The sequence below is a fragment of the Coregonus clupeaformis genome, chromosome 7, assembly GCF_020615455.1.
Source record: "Coregonus clupeaformis isolate EN_2021a chromosome 7, ASM2061545v1, whole genome shotgun sequence".
Lineage (NCBI taxonomy): Eukaryota > Metazoa > Chordata > Actinopteri > Salmoniformes > Salmonidae > Coregonus > Coregonus clupeaformis.
Window position 1 is genome coordinate 53,871,180 of NC_059198.1, and position 15,536 is coordinate 53,886,715.

General features: G+C 45.5%; 1 protein-coding gene across 3 annotated transcripts in view; it reads left to right on the forward strand.

Annotated features, from left to right (window-relative positions):
* The window catches only part of phex (phosphate regulating endopeptidase homolog, X-linked), a 52,056-nt gene that overhangs the window by 26,486 nt on the left and 10,034 nt on the right, over window positions 1-15,536 (forward strand). For 2 of the 3 annotated variants that reach the window (XM_045221678.1, XM_045221679.1), the window contains exons 6-11: window positions 12,839-12,907; window positions 13,003-13,119; window positions 13,203-13,286; window positions 14,295-14,434; window positions 14,669-14,762; window positions 14,895-15,023. In XM_045221678.1, the coding sequence (XP_045077613.1) occupies window positions 12,839-12,907; window positions 13,003-13,119; window positions 13,203-13,286; window positions 14,295-14,434; window positions 14,669-14,762; window positions 14,895-15,023 (633 nt within the window). The remainder of the gene's footprint in view (window positions 1-12,838; window positions 12,908-13,002; window positions 13,120-13,202; window positions 13,287-14,294; window positions 14,435-14,668; window positions 14,763-14,894; window positions 15,024-15,536) is intronic. The other variant, XM_045221680.1, reaches the window with a different exon arrangement.

A 15,536-nucleotide genomic window follows, 5' to 3' on the forward strand; every position in this document is an offset into this window, starting at 1 on the left:
AATATGGCAGAATACAAACAGTGTAGTTATTCCCTCCGTAAGGCAATCAAACAAGCAAAACGTCAGAATTGAGACAAAGTGTAGTCGCAATTCAACAGCTCAGACACAAGAATGTGGCAGGGTCTACAGACAATCACGGACTACAAAAAGGAAAATCAGCCACGTCGCCGAGACTGACGTCTTGCTTCCGGACAAGCTAAACACCTTCTTCGCCTGCTTTGAGGATAACACAGTGCCACCGCCTCGGCCCGCTACCAAGGACTGTGGGCTCTCCTTCTCCGTGGCCGACGTGAGTAAGACATTTAAACGTGTTAACCCTCGCAAGGCTGCCGGCCCAGATGGCATCCCTAGCCGCGTCCTCAGAGCATGTGCAGACCAGCTGGCTGATGTGTTTGTGGGCATATTCAATCTCTCCCTATCCCAGTCTGCGGTCCCCACATGCTTCAAGATGGCCACCATTGTTCTTGTACCCAAGAAAGCAAAGGTAACTGAACTAAACGACTTTCGTCCCCGTAGCACTCACCTCTGTCATCATGGTGCCTTCTAAGGATCTGACAGCGAGTGGGTAATCTGCCTCTACCATCGTAGAGTCATTGGATAACAAAATAGACAAACTAAGATCACAGATATCCTACCAACGGGATATAAAAAACTGTAATATCTTATGTTTCACCGAGTCGTGGCTGAACGACGACATGGATAACATACAGTTGGCGGAATATACGCTACATCGGCAAGATAGAAAAGCTGCCTCCGGTAAGACAAGGGGGGGGCGGTCTGTGTATATTTGTAAACAACAGCTGGTGCACGAAATCTAATATTAAGGAAGTCTCGAGGTTTTGCACGCCTGAGGTAGAGTATCTCATGATAAGCTGTAGACCACACTATTTACCAAGAGAGTTTTCATCTATATTTTTCTATCTACCACCACAAACCGATGCTGGCACTAAGACCGCACTCAATGAGCTGTAAAAGGCCATAAGCAAACAGGAAAACGCTCATCCAGAGGTGGCGCTCCTAGTGACCGGGGACTTTAATGCAGGGAAACTTAAATCCGTTCTACCTAATTTCTACCAGCATGTTAAATGTGCAACCAGAGGAAAAATAACTCTAGACCACCTTTACTCCACACACAGAGACGCATACAAAGCACTCCCTCGCCCTCCATTTCGAAAATCTGACCATAACTCTATCCTCCTGATTCCTGCTTATAAGCAAAAACTAAAGTAGTAAACACCAGTGACTGAATAAAGAAGTGGTCAGATGACGCAGATGCTACGCTACAGGACTGTTTTGCTAGCACAGACTGGAATATGTTCCGGGATTCTTCCGATGGCATTGAGGAGTACACCACATCAGTTACTGGCTTCATCAATAAGTGCATCGATGATGTCGTCCCCACAGTGACCGTACGTACATACCCCAACCAGAAGCCATGGATTACAGGCAACATCCGCACTGAGCTAAAGGGTAAAGGTGCCGCTTTCAAGGAGCGGGACTCTAATCCGGACGCTTATAAGAAATCTTGCTATGCCCTCAGACGAACCATCAAACAGGCAAAGCGTACTACACCGGCTCCGACGCTGGTCGGATGTGGCAGGGCTTGAAAACTATTACAGACTACAAAGGGAAGCACAGCCGCGAGCTGCCCAGTGACACGAGCCTACCAGACGAGCTAAATTACTTCTATGCTCGCTTCAAGGCAAGCAAAACTGAAGCATGCATGAGAGCATCAGCTGTTCCGGATGACTGTGTGATCACGCTCTCCGTAGCCGATGTGAGTAAGACCTTTAAACAGGTCAACATTCACAAAGCCGCAGGGCCAGATGGATTACCAGGACGTGTACTCCGAGCATGCGCTGACCAACTGGCATGTGTCTTCAAAGACATTTTAAACCTGTTCCTGACTGAGTCTGTAATACAATATGTTTCAAGCAGACCACCATAGTCCCTGTGCCCAACTGGGCCCCGTTTAGCTCAGTTGGTAGAGCATGGCGCTTGCAACGCCAGGGTTGTGGGATCGATTCCCACAGGGGGCCAGTATGAAAATAAAATAAAAAATGTATGTACTCACTAACTGTAAGTCGCTCTGGATAAGAGCGTCTGCTAAATGACTAAAATGTAAAAATGTAACCTGCCTAAATGACTGCCGACCCCCGTAGCACTCACATCTGTAGCCATGAAGTGCTTTGAAAGGCTGGTCATGGCTCACATCAACACCATTATCCCAGAAACCCTAGACCCACTCCAATTTGCATACCTCCCCAACAGATCCACAGATGATGCAATCTCTATTGCACTCTACACTGCCCTTTCCCACCTGGACAAAAGGAACACCTACTGTACATGAGAATGCTGTTCATTGACTACAGCTCAGCTCAGCGTTCAACACCATAGTGCCCTCAAAGCTCATCACTAAGCTAAGGACCCTGAGACTAAACACCTCCCTTTGCAACTGGATCCTGGACTTCCTGACGGGCCACTCCCAGGTGGTAAGCGTAGGTAACAACACATCTGCCACGCTGATCCTCAACACGGGGGCCTCTCAGGGGTGCGTGCTCAGTCCCCTCCTGTACTCCCTGTTCACTCATGACTGCATGGCCAGGCACGACTCCAACACCATCATTAAGTTTGCCGACGACACAACAGTGGTAGGCCTGATCACTGACAACGATGAGACAGCCTATAGGGAGGAGGCCAGAGACCTGGCCGTGTGGTGCCAGGATAACAACCACTCCCTCAACGTGACCAAGACAAAGGAGATGATTGTGGACTACAGGAAAAAGAAGAGGACCGAGTAGTAGTGGAGCAGGTTGAGAGCTTCAAGTTCCTTGGTGTCCACATCACCAACAAACTATCATGGTCCAAACACACCAAGACAGTCGTGAAGAGGGCACAACAAAGCCTATTCCCCCTCAGGAGACTGAAAAAATTTGGCATGGGTCCTCAGATACTCAAAAGGTTCTACAGCTGCACCATTGAGAGCATTCTGACTGGTTGCATCACTGCCTGGTATGGCAACTGCTCAGCCTCCGACCGCAAGGCACTACAGAGGGTAGTGCGTATGGCCCAGTACATCACTGGGCTAAGCTTCCTGCCATCCAGGACCTCCATACCAGGCGGTGTCAGAGGAAGGCCCTAAAAATTGCCAAAGACTCCAGCCACCCTAGTCATAGACTGTTCTCTCTGCTACCGCACGGCAAGCGGTACCGGAGTGCCAAGTCTAGGTCCAAAAGACTTCTGGTCCTCTGTAGCTCAGCTGGTAGAGCACGGCGCTTGTAACGCCAGGGTAGTGGGTTCGATCCCCGGGAGCAACCATACACAAAAAAAATGTATGCACGCATGACTGTAAGTCGCTTTGGATAAAAGCGTCTGCTAAATGGCATATTATTATTATTATTCTTAACAGCTTCTACCCCCAAGCCATAAGACTCCTGAACAGCTAATCAAATGGCTACCCAGACTATTTGCATTGCCCCCCCACCACCTCTTTTATCTATGAATAGTCACTTTAATAACTCTACCTACATGTACATATTACCTCAATTACCTCGACTAACCTGTGCCGCCGCACATTGACTCTGTACCGGTACCCCCTGTATATAGCCTCGCTACTGTTATTTTACTGCTGCTCTTTAATTATTTTTATTTTTATTTTTATTTATTTTTGTATCTATTTTTTACTTAACAATTATTTTTCTTAAAACTGCATTGTTGTTAAGGGCTTGTAAGCATTTCACTGTATGGTCTACACCTGTTGTATTCGGCGGATGTGACAAATACAATTAGTTTTGATTTGATATTTGACATCATCCGTCTACCTTGAGGATCTGTTTGGACAATTTTCACATTCGGATCAAAATTACTGTTAATTAATATCCTCACCCCTTTTGAATTTCTTTGCCCATGGGAGAAATATGTTTTGCCCCACCAGTCCCTTTTCCACACAACTTCATCTAAAATTGTTGAATGAGTTTCCTGTAAACAATAGATATTATATTCCTTCTCTTTTAGCAGGTAAATACTGATCGTCTTTTCTTATTATCTGCTAAGCCAATACAATTATAACTGGCTATACTTATTTCACCATTTACCATAATGAGATACAAGTTTCAAATCTATTTATCACAATATATGTTTGCAAACTCACCATTAAAAAGTACCATAGTGATTGAGTGTCCATATAGCTGTACCATGATATTTGCGTTGCTACTAAGTAAACCTCCAATTGTTCCCTACTATTCCACCCGCTAAAACCCCTCCCCATCCCAAGTTGGGTTGTTATCCCAGTGACCCGGCAGACCGCCCCCGTCCCCCCGGATCCCAAAGCCCCCGAGAAACCGGGACCCATCCTTCGAAAACAGCACACAGTGCCACCCACAGAACAGAAGCAGATTAACCACCAACATCATTTCCATCGCCCTCCCCTTGATTTGCATTATATATTTTTATATACAGTGGGGAAAGAAAGTATTTAGTCAGCCACCAATTGTGCAAGTTCTCCCACTTAAAAAGATGAGAGAGGCCTGTAATTTTCATCATAGGTACACATCAACTATGACAGACAAATTGAGAAAAAAAAATCCAGAATATCACATTGTAGAATTTTTAATGAATTTATTTGCAAATTATGGTGGAAAATAAGTATTAGGTCCAAAGAGTCCATATTAACAAAGGAAATGGAAGGACTAACAGTACAGATAAACAACAATAAAACTGTAATATAGAGGCTCAGAATAAGTTAGAGGAAAAACAAAAAGAAATGGAGGAACTTATTCAAGAAAGATCAAGTGTAATATATTATAAAAATAAAGCGAACTGGATGGAATATGGGAAAAAATGCACCAAATAATTTTTTATCTTCAACATAGAAATGCTACCAAAAATGTTTTACTGAAACTTGTTACAAATGACGGAGTCACACATGATTCACCAAATGATATTTTGAAAGAGGAAGCAAAGTACTTTAAGCATACAGTTGAAGTCGGAAGTTTACATACACTAAGGTTGGAGTCATTAAAACTCGTTTTTCAACCACTCCACAAATGTCTTGTTAACAAAATATAGTTTTGGCAAGTTGGTTAGGACATCTACTTTGTGCATGACACAAGTAAGTTTTCCAACAATTGTTGACAGACAGATTATTTCACTTATAATTCACTGTATCACAATTCCAGTGGGTCAGAAGTTTACATACACTAAGTTGACTTTGCCTTTAAACAGCTTGGAAAATTCCAGAAAATGATGTCATGGCTTTAGAAGCTTCTGATAGGCTAATTGACATAATTTGAGTCAATTGGAGGTGTACCTGTGGATGTATTTCAAGGCCTACCTTCAAACTCAGTGCCTCTTTGCTTGACATCATAGGAAAATGAAAACAAATCATCCAAGACCTCAGAAAAAAAAAACTGTAGACCTCAACAAGTCTGGTTCATCCTTCGGAGCAATTTCCAAATGCCTGAAGGTACCACATTCATCTGTACAAACAATAGTACGCAAGTACAGTGGGGGAAAAAAGTATTTAGTCAGCCACCAATTGTGCAAGTTCTCCCACTTAAAAAGATGAGAGAGGCCTGTAATTTTCATCATAGGTACACGTCAACTATGACAGACAAATTTAGGAAAAAAAATCCAGAAAATCACATTGTAGGATTTTTATGAATTTATTTGCAAATTATGGTGGAAAATAAGTATTTGGTCACATACAAACAACCAAGATTTCTGGCTCTCACAGACCTGTAACTTCTTCTTTAAGAGGCTCCTCTGTCCTCCACTCGTTACCTGTATTAATTTCACCTGTTTGAACTTGTTATCAGTATAAAAGACACCTGTCCACAACCTCAAACAGTCACACTCCAAACTCCACTATGGCCAAGACCAAAGAGCTGTCAAAGGACACCAGAAACAAAATTGTAGACCTGCACCAGGCTGGGAAGACTGAATCCGCAATAGGTAAGCAGCTTGGTTTGAAGAAATCAACTGTGGGAGCAATTATTAGGAAATGGAAGACATACAAGACCACTAATAATCTCCCTCGATCTGGGGCTCCACGCAAGATCTCACCCCGTGGGGTCAAAATGATCACAAGAACGGTGAGCAAAAATCCCAGAACCACACGGGGGGATCTAGTGAATGACCTGCAGAGAGCTGGGACCAAAGTAACAAAGCCTACCATCAGTAACACACTACGCCGCCAGGGACTCAAATCTTGCTGTGCCAGACTTGTCCCCCTGCTTAAGCCAGTACATGTCCAGGCCCGTCTGAAGTTTGCTAGAGTGCATTTGGATGATCCAGAAGAGGATTGGGAGAATGTCATATGGTCAGATGAAACCAAAATAGAACTTTTTGGTAAAAACTCAACTCGTCGTGTTTGGAGGACAAAGAATGCTGAGTTGCATCCAAAGAACACCATACCTACTGTAAAGCATGAGGGTGGAAACATCATGCTTTGGGGCTGTTTTTCTGCAAAGGGACCAGGACGACTGATCCGTGTAAAGGAAAGAATGAATGGGGCCATGTATCGTGAGATTTTGAGTGAAAACCTCCTTCCATCAGCAAGGGCATTGAAGATGAAACGTGGCTGGGTCTTTCAGCATGACAATGATCCCAAACACACCGCTCGGGCAACGAAGGAGTGGCTTCATAAGAAGCATTTCAAGGTCCTGGAGTGGCCTAGCCAGTATCCAGATCTCAACCCCATAGAAAATCTTTGGAGGGAGTTGAAAGTCTGTGTCGCCCAGCGACAGCCCCAAAACATCACTGCTCTAGAGGAGATCTGCATGGAGGAATGGGCCAAAATACCAGCAACAGTGTGTGAAAACCTTGTGCAGACTTACAGAAAACGTTTGACCTGTGTCATTGCCAACAAAGGGTATATAACAAAGTATTGAGAAACTTTTGTTATTGACCAAATACTTATTTTCCACCATAATTTGCAAATATATTCATTAAAAATCCTACAATGTGATTTTCTGGAAAAAAAATTCTCATTTTGTCTGTCATAGTTGACGTGTACCTATGATGAAAATTACAGGCCTCTCTCATCTTTTTAAGTGGGAGAACTTGCACAATTGGTGGCTGACTAAATACTTTTTTCCCCCACTGTATATATATAGCTATTAAAATATATATATTAAAAATCCTGCGTACCTTAATTTCCATAATTAACTAATAATATTCGTAATAATGCAGTTCATGTAAAGGATTGTTACCAATAACCAGGATTGCCATTACAAAAATGTCATATTTGGCAAGCAATTATTATTTTAGCAAACAATTATTGTGATTCATCCTATATTGTCCCTAAAATCATTACCCCATAGCAACAGATGTGGGATACATACACACACACACACACACTCATACACACTCAACCTCTTTCCCCCACAAACAACGATTAGCTCTGATGCTCAACAGTTGTTCCATCCCAGAGCCCAACTCAAGAAAGGACTTGATTTACGAATGCATATACAGTAACAGCTGTTTGAGAAAGCAAGACTGATCAAAATTGAGCAAAAATGTGGAGGTTTGATGAACCAATGTCCAGTCCTATGTGATGGAGATCAGATACCCCCCCTTCCCCTGAAACACACATGCTGGTCCCCCATTGTGACCATTTTCCCAAGCATCTCCGTGCAGTCAGACCTTTGATTATTTTGTGCCACCAGGACCACAATAATAATAATAATAATATGCCATTTAGCAGACGCTTTTATCCAAAGCGACTTACAGTCATACGTGCATACATTTTTTGTGTATGGGTGGTCCCGGGGATCGAACCCACTACCTTGGCGTTACAAGTGCCGTGCTCTACCAGCTGAGCTACAGAGGACCACACAATAATATGCCCCCTCTCTGATTATTCGAGTGTGACCCCCTCCCCATGGGTTACTGCAGCTAGTGTTGCCAGAACTGCCACTCCCTGGGTGGGGGCACCCCACCGGCTAGGTACAAGGTCGTAAAGGTTCTCATTAGTGGCTTTGAGAATTTCCTTGTATATTGTTATTACAAGGCCTGGTCCTACTACAGATAGATAATAATACGTTATTACAAGGCCTGGTCCTACTACAGATAGATAATAATAAGTTATTACAAGGCCTGGTCCTACTACAGATAGATAATAATAAGTTATTACAAGGCCTGGTCCTACTACAGATAGATAATAATACGTTATTACAAGGCCTGGTCCTACTACAGATAGATAATAATAAGTTATTACAAGGCCTGGTCCTACTACAGATAGATAATAATACGTTATTACAAGGCCTGGTCCTACTACAGATAGATAATAATACGTTGTTACAAGGCCTGGTCCTACTACAGATAGATAATAATAAGTTATTACAAGGCCTGGTCCTACTACAGAATAATAAGTTATTACCTTTACATTTAAGTCATTTAGCAGACGCTCTTATCCAGAGCGACTTACAAATTGGTGCATTCAACTTAGGATAGCCAGTGGGACAACCACCTTTTTTTATGGGGGGGTGGGGGAGGGGGGGTAGAAGGATTACTTTATACTATTCCAGGTATTCCAAAAAGAGGTAGGGTTTCAAGTGTCTCCGGAAGGTGTTCAGTGACTCCGCTGTCCTGCCGTCGTGGGGAAGCTTGTTCCACCATTGGGTTGCCAGAGCAGCGAATAGCTTTGACTGGGCTGAGCGGGAACTGTGCTTCCGTAGAGGTAGGGGGGCCAGCAGGCCAGAGGTGGATGAACGCAGTGCCCTCGTTTGGGTGTAGGGTCTGATCAGAGCCTGAAGGTAAGGAGGTGCCGTTCCCCTCACAGCTCAGAAGGCAAGCACCATGGTTTTGTAGTAGATGCAAGCTTTAACTGGAAGCCAGTGGAGTGTGCGGAGGAGCGGGGTGACATGAGAGAACTTGGGAAGGTTGAACACTAGACGGGCTGCAGCGTTCTGGATAAGTTGTAGGGGTTTAATGGCACAGGCAGGAAGCCCAGCCAACAGCGAGTTGCAGTAATCCAGACGGGAGATGACAAGTGCCTGGATTAGGACCTGTGCCGCTTTCTGTGTAAGGTAGGGTCGTACACTGCGAATGTTGTAGAGCATGAACCTGCAGGATCGGGTCACTGCTTTGATGTTAGCGGAGAACGACAGGGTGTTCTCCAGGGTCACGCCAAGGTTCTTTGCACTCTGGGAGGAGGACACAATGGAGTTGTCAACCATGATGGTGAGATCATGGAGCGGGCAGTCCTTCCCCGGGAGGAAGAGCAGCTCCGTCTTGCCGAGGTTCAGCTTGAGGTGGTGATCCGACATCCACACTGATATGTCTGCCAGACATGCAGAGATGCGATTCGCCACCTGGTTATCAGAAGGGGAAAAGGAGAAAATCAATTGTGTGTCGTCTGCGTAGCATTGATAGGAGAGACCATGTGAGGATATGACAGAGCCAAGTTACTTGGTGTATAGAGAGAATAGGAGAGGGCCTAGAACTGAGCCCTGGGGGACACCAGTGGTGAGAGCACGTGGTGCGGAGACAGATTCTCGCCACGCCACCAGGTAGGAGCGACCTGTCAGGTAGGACGTAATCCAAAAGTGAGCAGCGCCGGAGATGCCCAGCTCGGAGAGGGTGCAGAGGAGGATCTGATGGTTCACAGTATCAAAGGCAGTAGATAGGTCTAGAAGGATAAAAGCAGAGGAGAGCCTCCGTGACACAGAGAAGAGCAGTCTCAGTTGAATGACCAGTCTTGAAACCTGACTGGTTTGGATCAAGAAGGTCATTCTGAGAGAGATAGCAAGAGAGTTGGCTAAAGACGGCACGCTCAAGAGATTTGGAGAGAAAAGAAAGAAGGGTTACTGGTCTGTAGTTGTTGACATCGGAGGGATCGAGTGTAGGTTTTTTGAGGAGGGGTGCAACTCTCGCTCTCTTGAAGACGGAAGGGACATAGCCAGCAGTCAAGGATGAGTTGATGAGCGAGGTGAGGTAAGGGAGAAGGTCTCCGGAAATGGTCTGGGGAAGAGAGGAGGGGATAGGGTCAAGCGGGCAGGTTGTTGGGTGGCCGGCCGTCACAATTTGCAAGATTTCATCTGGAGAGAGAGGGGAGAAAGAAGTCAAAGCATAGGGTAGGGCAGTGTGAGCAGGACCAGGAGTGTCATTTGACTTAACAAACGAGGATCGGATGTCGTCAACCTTCTTTTCAAAATGGTTGACGAAGTCATCCACAGAGAGGGAGAAGGGGGGGAGGAGGATTCAGCAGGGAGGAGAAGGTGGCAAAGAGCTTCCTAGGGTTAGAGGCAGATGCTTGGAATTTAGAGTGGTAGAAAGTGGCCTTAGCAGCAGAAACAGATGAAGAAAATGTAGAGAGGAGGGAGTGAAAAGATGCCAGGTCCGCAGGGAGTCTAGTTTTCCTCCATTTCCGCTCGGCTGCCCGGAGCCCTGTTCTGTGAGATCGCAATGAGTCATCAAGCCACGGAGCAGGAGGGGAGGACCGAGCCGGCCGGGAGGATTGGGGACATAGAGAGTTAAAAGATGCAGAAAGGGAGGAGAGGAGGGTTGAGGAGGCAGAATCAGGAGATCGGAGGGAGAAGGATTTAGCAGAGGGAAGAGTTGATAGGATGGAAGAGGAGAGAGTAGCGGAAGAGAGAGAGCGAAGGTTGCGACAGCACATTACCATCTGAGTAGGGGCAGAGTGAGTAGTGTTGGAGGAGAGCGAGAGAGAAAAGGATACCAAGTAGTGGTCGGAGACTTGGAGAGAGTTGCAGTGAGATTAGTAGAAGAACAGCATCTAGTAAAGATTAGGTCAAGCGTATTGCCTGCCTTGTGAATAGGGGGGGACGGTGAGAGGGTGAGGTCAAAAGAGGAAAGGAGTGGAAAGAAGGGGGCAGAGAGAAATGAGTCAAAGGCAGACGTAGGGAGGTTAAAGTCACCCAGAACTGTGAGGGGTGAGCCATCCTCAGGAAAGGAACTTATCAAGGCATCAAGCTCATTGATGAACTCTCCAAGGGAACCTGGAGGGCGATAAATGATAAGGATGTTAAGCTTGAATGGGCTAGTGACTGTGACAGCATGGAATTCAAATGAGGAGAGAATGTCCACTTGGGAGAGATGAGGATTCCTTTGCCACCGCTAGCTAGCACAAAGTCAGTCATGCTAGCTACACAAGTGGAATACACATCTCGAATGTTCCGAAAGTGAAGCTTTACTTTGAAAAATTCTCATTGACTAAAATGATATTGTATTTCGTTGCTACAGTACTGCTAGCTGGTAGTGTTGGCTAGCTAGCAATGGCTGCGGTGTTGACTTTGTTTGAAAAAATGGCGTCGCTGCGAACGAATGGTAGCTGGCTAGCTAACCTCGATAGTTTCTCTATACTACACCTTTATCTTTGATACAAAGACAACTATGTAGCTAGCTAACATTTCACTAATCAAATCGTTCCATTGTAATGTAATGTGTCATATTACCTGCAGAGTAAGGTACAGCATGACGACTCACTCCAACTCCAACTCATGCTCATGCTTATTACAGGGTCTGGTCCAACTACAGAATGATAAGTTGTTACAGGGTCTGGTCCAACTACAGAATGATAAGTTGTTACATGGTCTGGTCCAACTACAGAATGATAAGTTATTACAGGGTCTGGTCCAACTACAGAATGATAAGTTATTACAGGGTCTGGTCCAACTACAGAATGATAAGTTATTACAGGGTCTGGTCCAACTACAGAATGGTAAGTAATTACAGGGCCTGGCCCAACTACAGTATGATAAATTATTACAAGGCCTAGTCCAACCAGAGAATGTAATACAAGGCCTGGTCCAACCAGAGAATGTAATACAAGGCCTGGTCCAACTACAGTATGATAAGGTATTACAAGACCTGGTCCAACTACAGAATGTATTACTAGGCCTGGTCCAACCAGAGAATGTAATACAAGGCCTGGTCCAACTACAGTATGATAAGGTATTACAAGACCTGGTCCAACTACAGAATGTATTACTAGGCCTGGTCCAACCAGAGAATGTAATACAAGGCCTGGTCCAACTACAGTATGATAAGGTATTACAAGACCTGGTCCAACTACAGAATGTATTACTAGGCCTGGTCCAACCAGAGAATGTAATACAAGGCCTGGTCCAACTACAGTATGATAAGGTATTACAAGACCTGGTCCAACTACAGAATGTATTACTAGGCCTGGTCCAACCAGAGAATGTAATACAAGGCCTGGTCCAACTACAGTATGATAAGGTATTACAAGACCTGGTCCAACTACAGAATGTATTACTAGGCCTGGTCCAACCAGAGAATGTAATACAAGGCCTGGTCCAACTACAGTATGATAAGGTATTACAAGACCTGGTCCAACTACAGAATGTATTACTAGGCCTGGTCCAACTACAGTATGATAAGGTATTACAAGACCTGGTCCAACTACAGAATGTATTACTAGGCCTGGTCCAACTACAGAATGTATTACTAGGCCTGGTCCAACCAGAGAATGTAATACTAGGCCTGGTCCAACCAGAGAATGTAATACTAGGCCTGGTCCAACTACAGTATGATAAGGTATTACAAGACCTGGTCCAACTACAGAATGTATTACTAGGCCTGGTCCAACCAGAGAATGTATTAATAGGCCTGGTCCTACTACAGAATGTATTACTAGGCCTGGTCCAACCAGAGAATGTATTACTAGGCCTAGTCCAACTACAGAATGTATTACTAGGCCTGGTCCAACTACAGAATGTATTACTAGGCCTAGTCCAACTACAGAATGTATTACTAGGCCTGGTCCAACTACAGAATGTAATACTAGGCCTGGTCCAACCAGAGAATGTATTACTAGGCCTGGTCCAACCAGCTTATCATTCTGTCTCTGTAGTTGGACCAAGCGTCTCTGTCTCTCTCCTCCAGAGATGATTACATCACCAACACCACCAGCGCTCAGGCAGTAAGTCAACAAAAACGTTCTTAAACTTGAATTCCATATTTATACGCCATGCTTATAAAACATATGGACCTATGTATACGTGTGTGTCTGTGTAGTATCGTAGTGCTCTTCTAAACCTCATGGTGGACGTAGCAGTGATGTTAGGAGCTCCACTGGAAGCAGCTGAGATTCAGATGAGAGAAGCACTGGCCTTTGAGACCAAACTGGCCCAGGTGTGTGTGTATAAGTGTAAGCGTGTGGATGCTCCTGTGTGTGTGTGTGTTTTCTGTGTTGTGACTTCTTTTATTCTGTGTAGATTGTGATTCCATTCGAGAACCGGACCAGTGAGAACATGTACAACAGATACACCATCTCCCGTCTCCACCGCTCCATACCACAGGTACCCATCCTCTCTCTCTCCACCGCTCCATACCACAGGTACGCATCCTCTCTCTCTCCACCGCTCCATACCACAGGTACCCATCCTCTCTCTCTCCACCGCTCCATACCACAGGTACCCATCCTCTCTCTATCCACCGCTCCATACCACAGGTACCCATCCTCTCTCTATCCACTGCTCCACAGGTACCCATCCTCTCTCTATCCACTGCTCCACAGGTACCCATCCTCTCTCTATCCACTGCTCCACAGGTACCCATCCTCTATCTATCCACCGCTCCACAGGTACCCATCCTCTCTCTCTCCACTGCTCCATACCACAGGTACCCATCCTCTCTCTATCCACTGCTCCACAGGTACCCATCCTCTATCTATCCACTGCTCCACAGGTACCCATCCTCTCTCTATCCACTGCTCCACAGGTACCCATCCTCTCTCTCTCCACTGCTCCATACCACAGGTACCCATCCTCTCTCTATCCACTGCTCCACAGGTACCCATCCTCTCTCTATCCACTGCTCCACAGGTACCCATCCTCTCTCTCTCCACTGCTCCATACCACAGGTACCCATCCTCTCTCTATCCACTGCTCCACAGGTACCCATCCTCTCTCTATCCACTGCTCCACAGGTACCCATCCTCTATCTATCCACTGCTCCACAGGTACCCATCCTCTCTCTATCCACTGCTCCACAGGTACCCATCCTCTATCTATCCACTGCTCCACAGGTACCCATCCTCTCTCTATCCACTGCTCCACAGGTACCCATCCTCTCTCTATCCACTGCTCCACAGGTACCCATCCTCTCTCTCTCCACTGCTCCATACCACAGGTACCCATCCTCTCTCTATCCACTGCTCCACAGGTACCCATCCTCTCTCTATCCACTGCTCCACAGGTACCCATCCTCTCTCTCTCTCTCTCTCTCTCTCTCTCTTATGTGTGTTTCTCAGTTTCTCAATCTCCCTCTGTGTGTGTGTGTGTGTGTGTGTGTGTGTGTGTGTGTAGTTTGACTGGTTGTCATTTGTGAAGTCAGTAGTAGAGTCAACAGGAGAAGGTGGGTCTGTCTACTCCTCTGAGCCAGTGATCGTCCGCGTCCCTACCTACTTCAAACAGCTGTTTAAACTAATCAACACCACTGAACCCAGGTACACACACACACACACACACACACACACACACACACACACACACACTATCGGACAGTTAGTAACTATGTCATATTGTTTCTATAGGAAAGTAAGTAACTATGTCATATTGTTTCTATAGGAAAGTAAGTAACTATGTCATATTGTTTCATTAGGAAAGTAAGTAACTATGTCATATTGTTTCTATAGGAACGTAAGTAACTATGTCATATTGTTTCTATATGGTTTCTATAGGACAGTTAGTAACTATGTCATATGGAGGACAGTATTCTCCAAGATCACAACTCTCAGCCGACGCTTCTTATACAGATACCTGGACTTCACACGGGTCTGTACCATAAACAGATATACACGCGCACTGATCATACCTATCCAAACACATACACCATCACACACACACTCACACACACAGACACAGACACACACACTCATATATCAGTATTGACCTGTGTATTTTTAGGTAACCACAGGAACGTCCTCCCTGAGCCCTCGTTGGGATAAGTGTGTAAACCATGTAGAGAACTCTCTGGTGTACGCCACCGGGCGACTCTTCATCAACACACACTTCCAGGAGGACAAGAAACACATGGTATGTGTGTGTGTTTCTGTGTGTGTGTGTGTGTTTCTCTGTGTGTGTGTGGGTGTGTGTGTGTGTGTTTCTCTGTGTGGGTGTGTGTGTGTGTGTGTTTCTCTGTGTGTGTGTGTGTGGGTGTGTGTGTGTGTGTGTGTTTCTCTGTGTGGGTGTGTGTGTGTGTGTGTTTCTCTGTGTGTGTGGGTGTGGGTGTGTGTGTGTGTTTCTCTGTGTGGGTGTGTGTGTGTGTGTGTTTCTCTGTGTGTGTGTGGGTGTGGGTGTGTGTTTCTCTGTGTGTGTGTGGGTGTGTGTGTGTGTGTTTCTCTGTGTGTGTGTGTGTGTGGGTGTGTGTGTGTGTGTGTGGGTGTGTGTGTGTGTTTCTCTGTGTGTGTGTGTTTCTGTGTGTGTGTGTGTTTCTCTGTGTGTGTGTGTGGGTGTGTGTGTGTTTCTCTGTGTGTGTGTGTGTGTGTGTGTGTGTGTGTGTGTGTGGGTGTGTGCGTGCGTGTGTTTCTGTGTGTGTTTCTGTGTGTG